General features: G+C 47.4%; 1 protein-coding gene across 10 annotated transcripts in view; it reads right to left on the bottom strand.

The window, feature by feature from the left end:
* Positions 1 to 3268: 3268 nt before the first annotated feature.
* The window catches only part of LOC129832822 (hepatocyte growth factor-regulated tyrosine kinase substrate-like), a 29136-nt gene continuing 17867 nt past the window's right edge, over positions 3269 to 14537 (bottom strand). For 6 of the 10 annotated variants that reach the window (XM_055896846.1, XM_055896850.1, XM_055896843.1 and 3 more), the window contains exons 16-20: positions 12133 to 12273; positions 7388 to 7556; positions 4920 to 5044; positions 3855 to 4049; positions 3269 to 3364 (exon numbers count right to left, since the gene is read on the bottom strand). In XM_055896846.1, coding sequence (XP_055752821.1) covers positions 3269 to 3364; positions 3855 to 4049; positions 4920 to 5044; positions 7388 to 7556; positions 12133 to 12273 — 726 coding nt within the window. The remainder of the gene's footprint in view (positions 3365 to 3854; positions 4050 to 4919; positions 5045 to 7387; positions 7557 to 12132; positions 12274 to 14537) is intronic. The other 4 variants (XM_055896852.1, XM_055896851.1, XM_055896845.1 and 1 more) reach the window with 1 other exon arrangement.

The following is a 14537-nucleotide window of genomic DNA, read 5'->3' as shown; positions in this document are numbered from 1 at the left end:
AGAGAGCTGGCCAATGTGGAGCTACTACCATATAGCTTCTAGACATTAGTTCACTCAGGGTGAGGGTTCTATCCATGAATCCAGACTACCACACTGTTTTACCATGTCACTTCTGTTCCCCTACAGGAACCCAGACTACCACACTGTTTTACCATGTCACTTCTGTTCCCCTACAGGAACCCAGACTACCACACTGTTTTACCATGTCACTTCTGTTCCCCTACAGGAACCCAGACTACCACACTGTTTTACCATGTCACTTCTGTTCCCCTACAGGAACCCAGGGTGGGGTCTAGCAGACATCGACGTTCTGAGACAGCTGGCGTTTGGGAACGGGATGCGTATGGAGAGGATGGTGAGCCTCTTTAACCAGTCTGCTTGTGTGTATGTATAAACTAATGGATCTTTAAGGGTGGACTATACTGTACACACAGAATGTAACATAGAAGGTACGTCTGCTGCTAGCTCAGTCCTTCTAAAAGGATGTTGAGGATCAAGTCTTCATTTGTTTTCCCAGATAGAGATGGAACAGTATAATAAATGCCTGGTCTTCAGGAAACGTTGACATGAAAACAGGGCTTCTTCTGCATCTGAACAAACATCCTAATGACCCATATTTTAAACATCTATTTATGTAAATAAAGTACGTTATGCAAAATAAAATGTGTGTGCCCTTTCATTTTCAGCTCCTAAATGACACTGGATCTAGTCTGGTCCCAGATCTGTTTGTGCTGTATAGCCAACTCCATGACAATGCATCTAGCCTGGTCCCAGATCTGTTTGTGCACTTGCCAACTGCATGGCAATGAGTGACAAGGAGTTGGCATGACAACAGACTGGCACTCAGCCTACTTCAGATCCCAAAGACAATATGACAGAAACACACAAAGCAGGTGGACAAGAGAACAAGATATTTATTAAATATAATCTTAAAATGACTTTAAAGAGGTCAGACAGAAGATCATTAATGATGAAGTAAAGAAGTTCAAAGATGGCATCAAAGGGGTTACAGAAGAAGTCACTCATTGGGTGTATGTTACATACATGCACAACACATGTACAACACATGTACATACCCTGAAGAACTGACTACCACCACCTCTCCACTCGCGACCCACAGGGTTCTGAAAGACACTCCAAAAGGGTGGATCTCAAAAGTTTTTTCCTGATTCCCTCCCCTAGGTCCTCTCTCCTCCTCCTCAAAAACATCAGACGGAAGCGGGCAAAAAATTGGAGAAGAACCAAGGAAAGGAAACGAGGAACTGAGGAAATAGTTTTGTGATTAAACCGAACTTTACTGAAACTAGCACCAGAAACAAAATGGATGCCCATCTAATGTAGAGTCCCCCTCTACAGATCAGATAACTCCATCTCAGCCCTGTCTACATCTCAGCACCCACAGACACACACCTATAGGGCTCTGGTCAAAAGTAGTGCACTATATAGGAAAAAGGGTGCTATTTAGGACACACAGTCAGAGGGTCTCTACTCTCTCATAGGCTGTGTTTACACAGGCAGCCCCATTCTGGGGGTTTTGCCACTAACTGATCTTTTGACCAATCAGATCAGGTCTTGTACCACTAATTGGTCAAAAGATCAGAATGGGGCTGCCTGTGTAAACAGCCATATAGACCTGACTGCATCCCTCTGGATAACTGCTAGTTAATATTTGTAATCTTAAGTTATATTCACACTAGTTCCTCCTGGAGTGTGACGCAAGGCATTGTGGTTAATGGAGTTGTTGGGAGAGACCCATTATGCCAACAGTTGTGACATAGGACACATTGAGAGAGTGATGGTGGTAATCTGTCTCTGGAGCTGTGAATACTGGGAATTGTAGTTCCACACTGGATGTAAGTGTTCTATTGTAGTCCCATACTGCTTCCCCTCAGCCAGTCTGATTGGTGAGAAGATAACGACCAGACGTGTACAAACTAATAAAAAGGTTCTTTCTCCCATGTTCTCCATCAACTCAAAAAGATATAGTGAAAAACACTACCAAGCCTTACCAACATAAGACGGCCCATCTATACTTTAAAATGAGCTCTGTGTCAGTGGATGTGTGTGTGGAAAATTACACTTGAATGTAAACTCAGGAGGTTAGGAGAGGTGGGTTAGTGCATCCATCCAGTCATCCCTCTATTCCTCCCTCCCTCCATTCATCCATTCCTCCCTCCATTCATCCATTCCTCCCTCCATTCATCCCTCCCTCCATTCATCCCTCCCTCCCTCCATTCCTCCCTCTATTCATCCATTCCTCCCTCCATCCTTCCCTTCATCCATTTATCCCTCCCTCCCTCCATTCCTCCCTCCCTCCATTCATCCATTCCTCCCTCCCTCCCTCCCTCCATTCATCCATTCCTCCCTCCATTCATCCATTCCTCCCTCCATTCATCCATTCCTCCCTCCATGCCTCCCTTCTCTGACACTCACTAGAACCCTGGAACCTGTTCGAGGTGCTTTCTGTGCTCTGTCCTACATCTTTCCTCCCCCATCTCCATTAACTCCCACAGCCTCGGTCAACCAAGCAGGCAGTATGAAACATGGCCACTCACCACAATATGACTCCAGAACAGTTACTGCTGTAACATCTGCCATGTCCATGAAAATAAGGACTTTAACATGCAAACTAGCTTATACAAATATGAGGAAGGATGATTATGGTCTTGTCTTAGATTCCATTGATTCCTATCATATTTGATTTGTTCCTTTATTATACCACTGACTAGATGAGCTTCAGATATTACTTTCAGAAGAGAAAGACTACATACATTATCAGAGAGAGAGAGAGAGACAGAGAGAGAGGAGAGAACACTGTAGCCAAACGCATTAAAAGGGAAAGTGTTTGTTATAAGTTCAGGTAGTCCCTCCCCGTCTAGGTTCCGGGGTATGCATGGTGCATAGTAACCCTACCTAACCCCCTCCTCACTCCTCTCATCCTCCATGTCAGGTGGGGGAGAGAGGATGTCTAGGAGGAGGGGTAACATGTCCGTTAGTTCACAACATTGCCTTAACAAAACAGAAACATTGTAAGAAACATGTGTGTTTGTTGGGGAATCCAGGCCACGAGCCCAGCAGAGAGAGAGAACACAGAGGAGGAGAGAGGTGAGGACAGAGGTGAGGACAGAAGAGGAGAGAGAGGTGAGGACAGAAGAGGAGAGAGAGGTGAGGACAGAAGAGGAGAGAGAGGGTCTAGTGTTGAACCCTGCCAGCAGCAGGTGGTAACGTTAAGCTGAGCTAGCCAGGTGGCTAGCTCAGCTTAACCTGGCTAGTCGAAGGAGATGAGCTGTGCCTCGCTGCCTGGATGGACCTGCGGAGGCTGCTGCTGCTGAACCTGCTGCTGGGGGCCACCAGGGGGAGCCATCTACACAGAGACAGATGAGAGATTACCATCAATCCCTCACTGCAACTCCCACTACATAACACATAGAACAAACCTCTGACATACAGAATCAGAAGTCCCCCTATAGACAGGCAACACTATGCTGGTAGAGGGAGAGAGAGAGAGGAGTCAGAGGAGAGAGAGAGGAGGGAGAGGAGAGAGAGGAAGAAGAGAGGAGAGAGAGGAAGAAGAGAGGAGGGAGAGTGAGAGGAAGGAGGAAGGAGAGGAGTGAGAGAGAGAGGAAGATAGGAGTGAGAGAGAGAGGAAGATAGGAGTGAGAGAGAGAGGAAGATAGGAGTGAGAGAGAGAGAGGAAGAAAGGAGAGAGAGAGAAAGAAATGAGAGAGAGAGGAAGAAATGAGAGAGAGGAAGAAAGGAGAGAGAGAGGAAGAAAGGAGAGAGAGAGGAAGAAAGGAGAGAGAGAGGAAGAGAGAGACAGGAAGAGAGGGGGAAGAGAAACCAAGGACTCCTACCTGTTGGTACATGGGCTGTTGTCCTGGGCCCTGCATGTAGGGTTGTTGTGGGGGCATGTTGGGGTCCTGCCCAGGTAGGGCTGCCATCATATTCTGCATGGCGTAAGGTGGAGGGTAGGCCACATAGGACATACCGTTAGTGGGGGGAGGCTGGGACATGGGGGGCAGAGACTGGGCCTGGGACACCACGTTCTGCTGAGACCGATGACACAAGAGAATATTAACATTACAGACGTCGCTAACAGAGGATTTAAAGCCTACATGTAGAATGTATTATGATGTGGTTATAATCTATTAGAACACTAGTCGTGAGCCGTTTGACTCCCTCTATAATCATCATCCCATTATGATGCTAAATAACAGTCAAACAGCTCTGAGGAGGAGCCACGCTGAGCTTTAGAAAGTGAGGACCAGGAAACAAAATGAAAGAGTGACATGAAACCTGAAACACATTTTAAAAGGACTCCGGTAAACGGTACCGGAGCACCAAGTCTAGTACCAAGAGGCTTCTAAACAGCTTCTACCCCCAAGTCATAAGACTCCTGACCAGCTAATCAAAGGGCTACCCAGACCCCTATTTTACGCTGCTGCTACTCTCTGTTTATAATCTATGTATAGTCACTTTAACTCTACCTACATGTACATATTACCTCAGCTAACCGTGCCCCTGCTCATTGACTCTGTACCGGTACCCCTGTATACAGCCTCACTACTATTATTTGACTGCTGTTTTACTTTTATTTTCTATTGTTTTACTTAACAATTAATAATTTTCTTAAAACTGCATTGATGGTTAAGGGCTTGTAAAATAAGAATTTTACTGTAAGGTCTACACCTGTTGTATTCGGGCGCATGTGACAAATAACATTTGATTTGATCTGACGGTGTAATGCTGAGCCTCTCATTGGGCCGTGACATCAGGCATTATTACATCATGTAGTTCACATTAAGGAGGAAACCTAGTTACCTAGACGACAAACTCCGTATGAGGGAGTCCACTACCACTTTTCCATTTCAACACCAATAGTATTGTAACAGGCATGACACTCCCCCCTCTGTTCTCACCTGGTATCCCTGTGTGGGTGTGGGCTGGTAGTTAGAGTAGGCGGGGCTAGTGGTGGGCGGGGCCTGGCCAGGGAGTGCAGGCTGCCCATTGGTTCCTGCAGGCTGGTACATGTACATGTTGGGGTCTGGAGCAGGGAGGCAAACACAGGAGCGTCACGTTACAGAAGGTCAATGTACACAATATATACAAAAGTATGTGGACATCCCTTCAAATTAGTGGATTCAACTATTTCAGCCACACTCGCTGCTGACAGGTGTATAAAATCAAGCACACAGCCATGTAATCTCCAGAGACAAACATTGGCAGTAGAATGGCCCGTTCTGAAGAGCTCAGTGACTTTCAAAGTGACACCGTCATAGGATGCCACCTTTCTAACAAGTCAGTTGGTCACATTTCTACCCTGCTAGAGCTGCACCAGTCAACTGTAAGTGTTGTTATTGTGATATGGAAACGTCTAGGAGCTCAAGCTCACAGAACGGGACCGCTGAGTGCTGAAGCACGTAAAAATCGTCTGTCCTCGATTGCAACACTCACTACTGAGTTCCAAACTGCCTCTGGAAGCAACGTCAGCACAAGAACTTCATGAAATGGGTTTCCATGGCCGAGCAGCCGCACACAAGCCCAAGATCACCATGCTCAATGTGTTTGGAGGACGCCAGGAGAATGTTAACTGTTCTAATGGATAGTGCCACCTGTAAAGGTTCATGAAGGAGGAATAATGGTGGCAACAGTTTGGGGAAGGCCCTTTCCTGTTAAGGCATGACAATGCCCCCCTGAGCACAAAGCCAGGTCCATACAGAAATGGTTTGTCGAGATTGGTGTGGAAGAACTTGACTGGCCTGCACTAACCTCAACCCCAACGAACTGAGAGCCCGGCCTAATCGCACAATGTCAGTGCCCAACCTAGCCTGGAACCAAGTCCCCACAGCCATGTTCCTACATCTAGTGGAACGCTTTCCCAGAAGAGTGGAGGCTGTTATAGCATCAAAGGGGAGGAGCACCCCTGATTCCACCCCTGATTCCACCCCTGATTCCACCCCTGATTCCACCCCTGATTCTGAGACACTCCAGCATTTATCCTGTTCCCAGATCTGTTTGTGCCATCTTGCCACTCCTTGTAACGCATTGCCACATCAAACAAACTACCATGCTATTCAACAAGACATGCTGGTCCCTAGACTAATTACCATGCTATTCAACAAGACATGCTGGCCCCTAGACTAACTACCATGCTATTCAACAAGACATGCTGGCCCCCAGGCTAACTACCATGCTATTCAACAAGACATGCTGGTCCCCAGGCTAACTACCATGCTATTCAACAAGACATGCAGACCCCCAGGCTAACTACCATGCTATTCAACAAGACATGCTGGTCCCCAGGCTAACTACCATGCTATTCAACAAGACATGCTGGCCCCCAGGCTAACTACCATGCTATTCAACAAGACATGCTGGTCCCCAGGCTAACTACCATGCTATTCAACAAGACATGCAGACCCCCAGACTAACTACCATGCTATTCAACAAGACATGCTGGCCCCCAGGCTAACTACCATGCTATTCAACAAGACATGCTGGTCCCCAGGCTAACTACCATGCTATTCAACAAGACATGCTGGCCCCTAGACTAACTACCATGCTATTCAACAAGACATGCTGGTCCCCAGGCTAACTACCATGCTATTCAACAAGACATGCAGACCCCCAGGCTAACTACCATGCTATTCAACAAGACATGCTGGTCCCCAGGCTAACTACCATGCTATTCAACAAGACATGCTGGTCCCCAGGCTAACTACCATGCTATTCAACAAGACATGCTGGCCCCTAGACTAACTACCATGCTATTCAACAAGACATGCTGGCCCCCAGGCTAACTACCATGCTATTCAACAAGACATGCTGGGCCCCAGGCTAACTACCATGCTATTCAACAAGACATGCTGGCCCCTAGACTAACTACCATGCTATTCAACAAGACATGCTGGGCCCCAGGCTAACTACCATGCTATTCAACAAGACATGCTGGCCCCTAGACTAACTACCATGCTATTCAACAAGACATGCTGGCCCCCAGGCTAACTACCATGCTATTCAACAAGACATGCTGGCCCCTAGACTAACTACCATGCTATTCAACAAGACATGCTGGCCCCAGACTAACTACCATGCTATTCAACAAGACATGCTGGGCCCCAGGCTAACTACCATGCTATTCAACAAGACATGCTGGGCCCCAGGCTAACTACCATGCTATTCAACAAGACATGCTGGCCCCTAGACTAACTACCATGCTATTCAACAAGACATGCTGGCCCCCAGGCTAACTACCATGCTATTCAACAAGACATGCTGGCCCCTAGACTAACTACCATGCTATTCAACAAGACATGCTGGCCCCCAGACTAACTACCATGCTATTCAACAAGACACAAACATTTGACTCATTGGGGTCTGTACTAACCTGGAGGCATGGCCTGGTACTGTCCTGGTCCAGGCTGGTTCATGTAGACGTTGTGCATGGGCGACCCCTCCACTGACCCTGAGGGGCTAAAGGTGCCTGGGTAACTGGGGGGTCCCCCCGGCTGCCCGTACACCACCCCTCCTGCCACGTTGGGGGGCAAAGACTGCATCTAGGGTGAAACGGAGAGGAATTTACACAAGAGCTGGACAAAAAGAACAGCCACTAAGGTAAACGCCAGATAAAACACCTGCAGCAACCATTTACACAGAACCTCTATAGACTAACAGTGTGCAGAACCTCTATAGACTAACAGTGTGCAGAACCTCTATAGACTAACAGTGTGCAGAACCTCTATAGACTAACAGTGTGCAGAACCTCTATAGACTAACAGTGTGCAGAACCTCTATAGACTAACAGTGTGCAGAACCTCTATAGACTAACAGTGTGCAGAACCTCTATAGACTAACAGTGTGCAGAACCTCTATAGACTAACAGTGTGCAGAACCTCTATAGACTAACAGTGTGCAGAACCTCTATAGACTAACAGTGTGCAGAACCTCTATAGACTAACAGTGTGCAGAACCTCTATAGACTAACAGTGTGCAGAACCTCTATAGACTAACAGTGTGCAGAACCTCTATAGACTAACAGTGTGCAGAACCTCTATAGACTAACAGTGTGCAGAACCTCTATAGACTAACAGTGTGCAGAACCTCTATAGACTAACAGTGTGCAGAACCTCTATAGACTAACAGTGTGCAGAACCTCTATAGACTAACAGTGTGCAGAACCTCTATAGACTAACAGTGTGCAGAACCTCTATAGACTAACAGTGTGCAGAACCTCTATAGACTAACAGTGTGCAGAACCTCTATAGACTAACAGTGTGCAGAACCTCTATAGACTAACAGTGTGCAGAACCTCTATAGACTAACAGTGTGCAGAACCTCTATAGACTAACAGTGTGCAGAACCTCTATAGACTAACAGTGTGCAGAACCTCTATAGACTAACAGTGTGCAGAACCTCTATAGACTAACTGTGTGCAGAACCTCTATAGACTAACAGTGTGCAGAACCTCTATAGACTAACAGTGTGTAGAACCTCTATAGCCTAACAGTGTGTAGAACCTCTATAGACTAACAGTGTGCAGAACCTCTAGACTAACAGTGTGCAGAACCTCTATAGACTAACAGTGTGTCGTGACACGCCTTCTCCAAGGCTCTGTTTGAAGACTAACTCCCCTGTGTGCCGTCCAGAGAGCAGAGTATAGTATCTACCTGTGGGTAGGGCACGGTATAGTATAGTATCTACCTGTGGGTAGGGCACGGTATAGTATAGTATCTACCTGTGGGTAGGGCACGGTATAGTATAGTATCTACCTGTGGGTAGGGCATGGTATAGTATAGTATCTACCTGTGGGTAGGGCATTGTATAGTATAGTATCTACCTGTGGGTAGGGCATGGTATAGTATAGTATCTACCTGTGGGTAGGGCATGGTATAGTATAGTGTCTACCTGTGGGTAGGGCATGGTATAGTATAGTGTCTACCTGTGGGTAGGGCATGGTATAGTATAGTGTCTACCTGTGGGTAGGGCATGGTATAGTATAGTGTCTACCTGTGGGTAGGGCATGGTATAGTATAGTGTCTACCTGTGGGTAGGGCATGGTATAGTATAGTGTCTACCTGTGGGTAGGACATGGTATAGTATAGTGTCTACCTGTGGGTAGGGCACGGTATAGTATAGTGTCTACCTGTGGGTAGGGCACGGTATAGTATAGTGTCTACCTGTGGGCATGGTATAGTATAGTGTCTACCTGTGGGTAGGGCACGGTATAGTATAGTGTCTACCTGTGGGTAGGGCACGGTATAGTATAGTGTCTACCTGTGGGCATGGTATAGTATAGTGTCTACCTGTGGGTAGGGCATGGTATAGTATAGTGTCTACCTGTGGGTAGGGCATGGTATAGTGTCTACCCGTGGGTAGGGCATGGTATAGTATAGTGTCTACCTGTGGGTAGGGCACGGTATAGTATAGTGTCTACCTGTGGGTAGGGCATGGTATAGTATAGTGTCTACCTGTGGGCATGGTATAGTATAGTGTCTACCTGTGGGTAGGGCATGGTATAGTATAGTGTCTACCTGTGGGTAGGGTATAGTATAGTATAGTGTCTACCTGTGGGCATGGTATAGTATAGTGTCTACCTGTGGGTAGGGCACGGTATAGTATAGTGTCTACCTGTGGGTAGGGCACGGTATAGTATAGTGTCTACCTGTGGGCATGGTATAGTATAGTGTCTACCTGTGGGTAGGGCATGGTATAGTATAGTGTCTACCTGTGGGTAGGGCACGGTATAGTATAGTGTCTACCTGTGGGTAGGGCATGGTATAGTATAGTGTCTACCTGTGGGTAGGGCATGGTATAGCGTCTACCCGTGGGTAGGGCAAGGTATAGTATAGTGTCTACCTGTGGGTAGGGCACGGTATAGTATAGTGTCTACCTGTGGGTAGGGCATGGTATAGTGTCTACCTGTGGGTAGGGCATGGTATAGTATAGTGTCTACCTGTGGGTAGGGTATAGTATAGTATAGTGTCTACCTGTGGGTAGGGCATGGTATAGTGTCTACCTGTGGGTAGGGCACGGTATAGTGTCTACCTGTGGGCATGGTATAGTATAGTGTCTACTGTGGGTAGGGCATGGTATAGTATAGTGTCTACCTGTGGGTAGGGCATGGTATAGTGTCTACCTGTGGGTAGGGCATAGTATAGTAAAGTGTCTACCTGTGGGTAGGGGACGGTATAGTGTCTACCTGTGGGTAGGGCACGGTATAGTGTCTACCTGTGGGTAGGGCACGGTATAGTGTCTACCTGTGGGTAGGGCACGGTATAGTGTCTACCTGTGGGTAGGGCATGGTATAGTGTCTACCTGTGGGTAGGGCATGGTATAGTATAGTGTCTACCTGTGGGTAGGGCATGGTATAGTGTCTACCTGTGGGTAGGGAATGGTATAGTATAGTGTCTACCTGTGGGTAGGGGACGGTATAGTGTCTACCTGTGGGTAGGGAACGGTATAGTGTCTAACTGTGGGTAGGGCACGGTATAGTGTCTACCTGTGGGTAGGGCACGGTATAGTGTCTACCTGTGGGTAGGGCATGGTATAGTGTCTACCTGTGGGTAGGGCATGGTATAGTATAGTGTCTACCTGTGGGTAGGGCATGGTATAGTGTCTACCTGTGGGTAGGGCACGGTATAGTGTCTACCTGTGGGTAGGGCATGGTATGGTATAGTGTAGTGTCTACCTGTGGGTAGGACATGGTATAGTGTCTACCTGTGGGTAGGGCATGGTATAGTGTCTACCTGTGGGTAGGAAATTGTATGGTATAGTGTAGTGTCTACCTGTGGGTAGGGCATGGTATAGTGTCTACCTGTGGGAATGGTATAGTATAGTGTCTACCTGTGGGTAGGGCACGGTATAGTGTCTACCTGTGGGTAGGGAACGGTATAGTGTCTACCTGTGGGTAGGGTACAGTATAGTGTCTACCTGTGGGTAGGGCACGGTATAGTGTCTACCTGTGGGTAGGGCACGGTATAGTGTCTACCTGTGGGTAGGGCACGGTATAGTGTCTACCTGTGGGTAGGACATGGTGTAGTGTCTACCTGTGGGTAGGGCATGGTATGGTATAGTGTAGTGTCTACCTGTGGGTAGGGCATGGTATAGTGTCTACCTGTGGGTAGGGCATGGTATGGTATAGTATAGTGTCTACCTGTGGGTAGGGCATGGTATAGTGTCTACCTGTGGGTAGGGCATGGTATGGTATAGTGTAGTGTCTACCTGTGGGAATGGTATAGTATAGTGTCTACCTGTGGGTAGGGCACGGTATAGTGTCTACCTGTGGGTAGGGCACGGTATAGTGTGTACCTGTGGGTAGGGCATGGTAGAGTATAGTGTAGTGTCTACCTGTGGGTAGGGCATGGTATGGTGTGTACCTGTGGGTAGGGCATGGTAGAGTATAGTGTAGTGTCTACCTGTGGGTAGGGCATGGTATGGTGTCTACCTGTGGGTAGGGCATGGTATGGTATAGTGTAGTGTCTACCTGTGGGTAGGGCATGGTATGGTGTATACCTGTGGGTAGGGCATGGTATGGTATAGTGTAGTGTCTACCTGTGGGTAGGGCATGGTATGGTGTATACCTGTGGGTAGGGCATGGTATAGTGTCTACCTGTGGGTAGGGCATGGTATGGTGTATACCTGTGGGTAGGGCATGGTATAGTGTCTACCTGTGGGTAGGACATGGTATAGTGTAGTGTCTACCTGTGGGTAGGGCATGGTATGGTGTATACCTGTGGGTAGGGCATGGTATAGTGTCTACCTGTGGGTAGGGCATGGTATAGTGTCTACCTGTGGGTAGCGCATGGTATGGTATAGTGTAGTGTCTACCTGTGGGTAGGGTATAGTGTCTACCTGTGGGTAGGGCATAGTATAGTGTATACCTGTGGATAGGGCATAGTATAGTGTATACCTGTGGGTAGGGCACGGTATAGTATAGTGTCTACCTGTGGGTAGGGTATAGTGTAGTGTACCTGTGGGTAGGGCATGGTATAGTGTCTACCTGTAGGTAGGGCATGGTATAGTATAGTGTCTACCTGTGGGTAGGGCACGGTATAGTATAGGGTACCTGTGGGTAGGAGACGGTATAGTATAGTGTCTACCTGTGGGTAGGTTATAGTATAGTATAGTGTCTACCTGTGGGTAGGGCATGGGGAAGGCAGGCATCTGGGCTCTCATCTGGATGGTGTGTTTCTGTTGCTCCAGCCTCATCTGTCTCTCCTTCTCCTGCTCCTGGAGCCGCTGGATGGCCAGCTGACGCTGCATCTCAAGGTACTCCTGAAACACAGTCACCACATCAGACACCATATATCACCACATCAGACACCATATACCACCTAACAGGCTGACGCTGCATCTCTAGGTCCTCCTGAAACACAGGTCACCACATCAGACACCATATATCACCACATCAGACACCATACACCACCTAACAGGCTGATGCTGCATCTCTAGGTCCTCCTGAAACACAGGTCACCACATCAGACACCATACACCACCTAACAGGCTGACGCTGCATCTCTAGGTCCTCCTGAAACACAGGTCACCACATCAGACACCATATACCACCTAACAGGCTGACGCTGCATCTCTAGGTCCTCCTGAAACACAGGTCACCACATCAGACACCATATATCACCTAACAGGCTGACGCTGCATCTCTAGGTACGCCTGAAACACAGGTCACCACATCAGACACCATATATCACCACATCAGACACCATATATCACCTAACAGGCTGACGCTGCATCTCTAGGTACTCCTGAAACACAGGTCACCACATCAGACACCATATATCACCACATCAGACACCATATATCACCTAACAGGCTGACGCTGCATCTCTAGGTCCCATCTCTAACAACCCATACCTCATCACGTTACTAACCCCTAGCGCAGAACAACCCATACCTCATCACGTTACTAACCCCTAGCGCAGAACAACCCATACCTCATCACGTTACTAACCCCTAGCGCAGAACAACCCATACCTCATCACGTTACTAACCCCTAGCGCAGAACAACCCATACCTCATCACGTTACTAACCCCCTAGCGCAGAACAACCCATACCTCATGACGTTACTAACCTCCTACCGCAGAACAACCCATACCTCATCACTTTACTAACCTCCTACCGCAGAACAACCCATACCTCATCACGTTACTAACCCTCTACCGCAGAACAACCTATACCTCATTGTTACTAACCCCCTACCGCAGAACAACCCATACCTCATGTGACTAACCCCCTAGCTCAGAACAACCCATACCTCATCACGTTACTAACCCCCTACCTCAGAACAACCCATACCTCATCACGTTACTAACCCCCTACCGCAGAACAACCCACACCTCATCACGTTACTAACCTCCTACCGCAGAACAACCCATACCTCCTCACGTTACTAACCCCTAGCGCAGATCAACCCATACCTCATCACGTTACTAACCCCCTACCTCAGAACAACCCATACCTCATCACGTTACTAACCCCCTACCGCAGAACAACCCATACCTCATCACGTTACTAACCCCCTACCGCAGAACAACCTATACCTCATCACGTTACTAACCCCCTACCTCAGAACAACCCATACCTCATCACGTTACTAACCCCCTACCGCAGAACAACCCATACCTCATCACGTTACTAACCCCTAGCGCAGAACAACCCATACCTCATCACGTTACTAACCCCCTACCTCAGAACAACCCATACCTCATCACGTTACTAACCCCCTAGCGCAGAACAACCCATACCTTATCATGTTACTAACCTCCTACCGCAGAACAACCCATACCTCATCACGTGACTAACCCCCTACCGCAGAACAACCCATACCTCATCACGTTACTAACCCCCTACCGCAGAACAACCCATACCTCATCATGTGACTAAATCCTACTGAATCTCAGGGTTCAAATTATTCTATTAAAAAGGTCCAATGCAGCAGTTTTTATCTCAACATCAAATCCTTTCTGGTTAACAATTAAGTACCTTACTGTAATTGTTTTCAATTAAAATGGTCAAAAAGAAACAAAAATGTGCTTCTTAGCAAAGCAAGAATTGCTATTGGCGGAGAGATTTGGAACTCATTCTTATTGGTCTATTAACTAAATTTGCAGCCTGGTGTTGTCGGGCTGTTGTTTCTCAAACAGCTCTTACACTAAAATGGCATTGTCATTTCACACTATTATTCCAACCTCATAGTGTGGACATAAATAGAAAACACAGGGAAATCACGTTTTTTACTGCACTGGGCCTTTAAATATTCTACAGCTGATCTGTTCTACACAATATATCTAAACAGACTCCCAGCCCTGTTGTTCCCCAGTCTGTCACCTGTTATTATCTGTAATAACACCCCTCCTAAACAGACTCCCAGCCCTGTTGTTCCCCAGTCTGTCACCTGTTATAATCTGTAATAACACCCCTCCTAAACAGACTCCCAGCCCTGTTGTTCCCCAGTCTGTCACCTGTTATTATCTGTAATAACACCCCTCCTAAACAGACTCCCAGCCCTGTTGTTCCCCAGTCT

Source organism: Salvelinus fontinalis, chromosome 34 (assembly GCF_029448725.1).
Source record: "Salvelinus fontinalis isolate EN_2023a chromosome 34, ASM2944872v1, whole genome shotgun sequence".
NCBI classification, from domain to species: domain Eukaryota; kingdom Metazoa; phylum Chordata; class Actinopteri; order Salmoniformes; family Salmonidae; genus Salvelinus; species Salvelinus fontinalis.
This window is presented reverse-complemented; position numbering and strand designations above follow the sequence as displayed.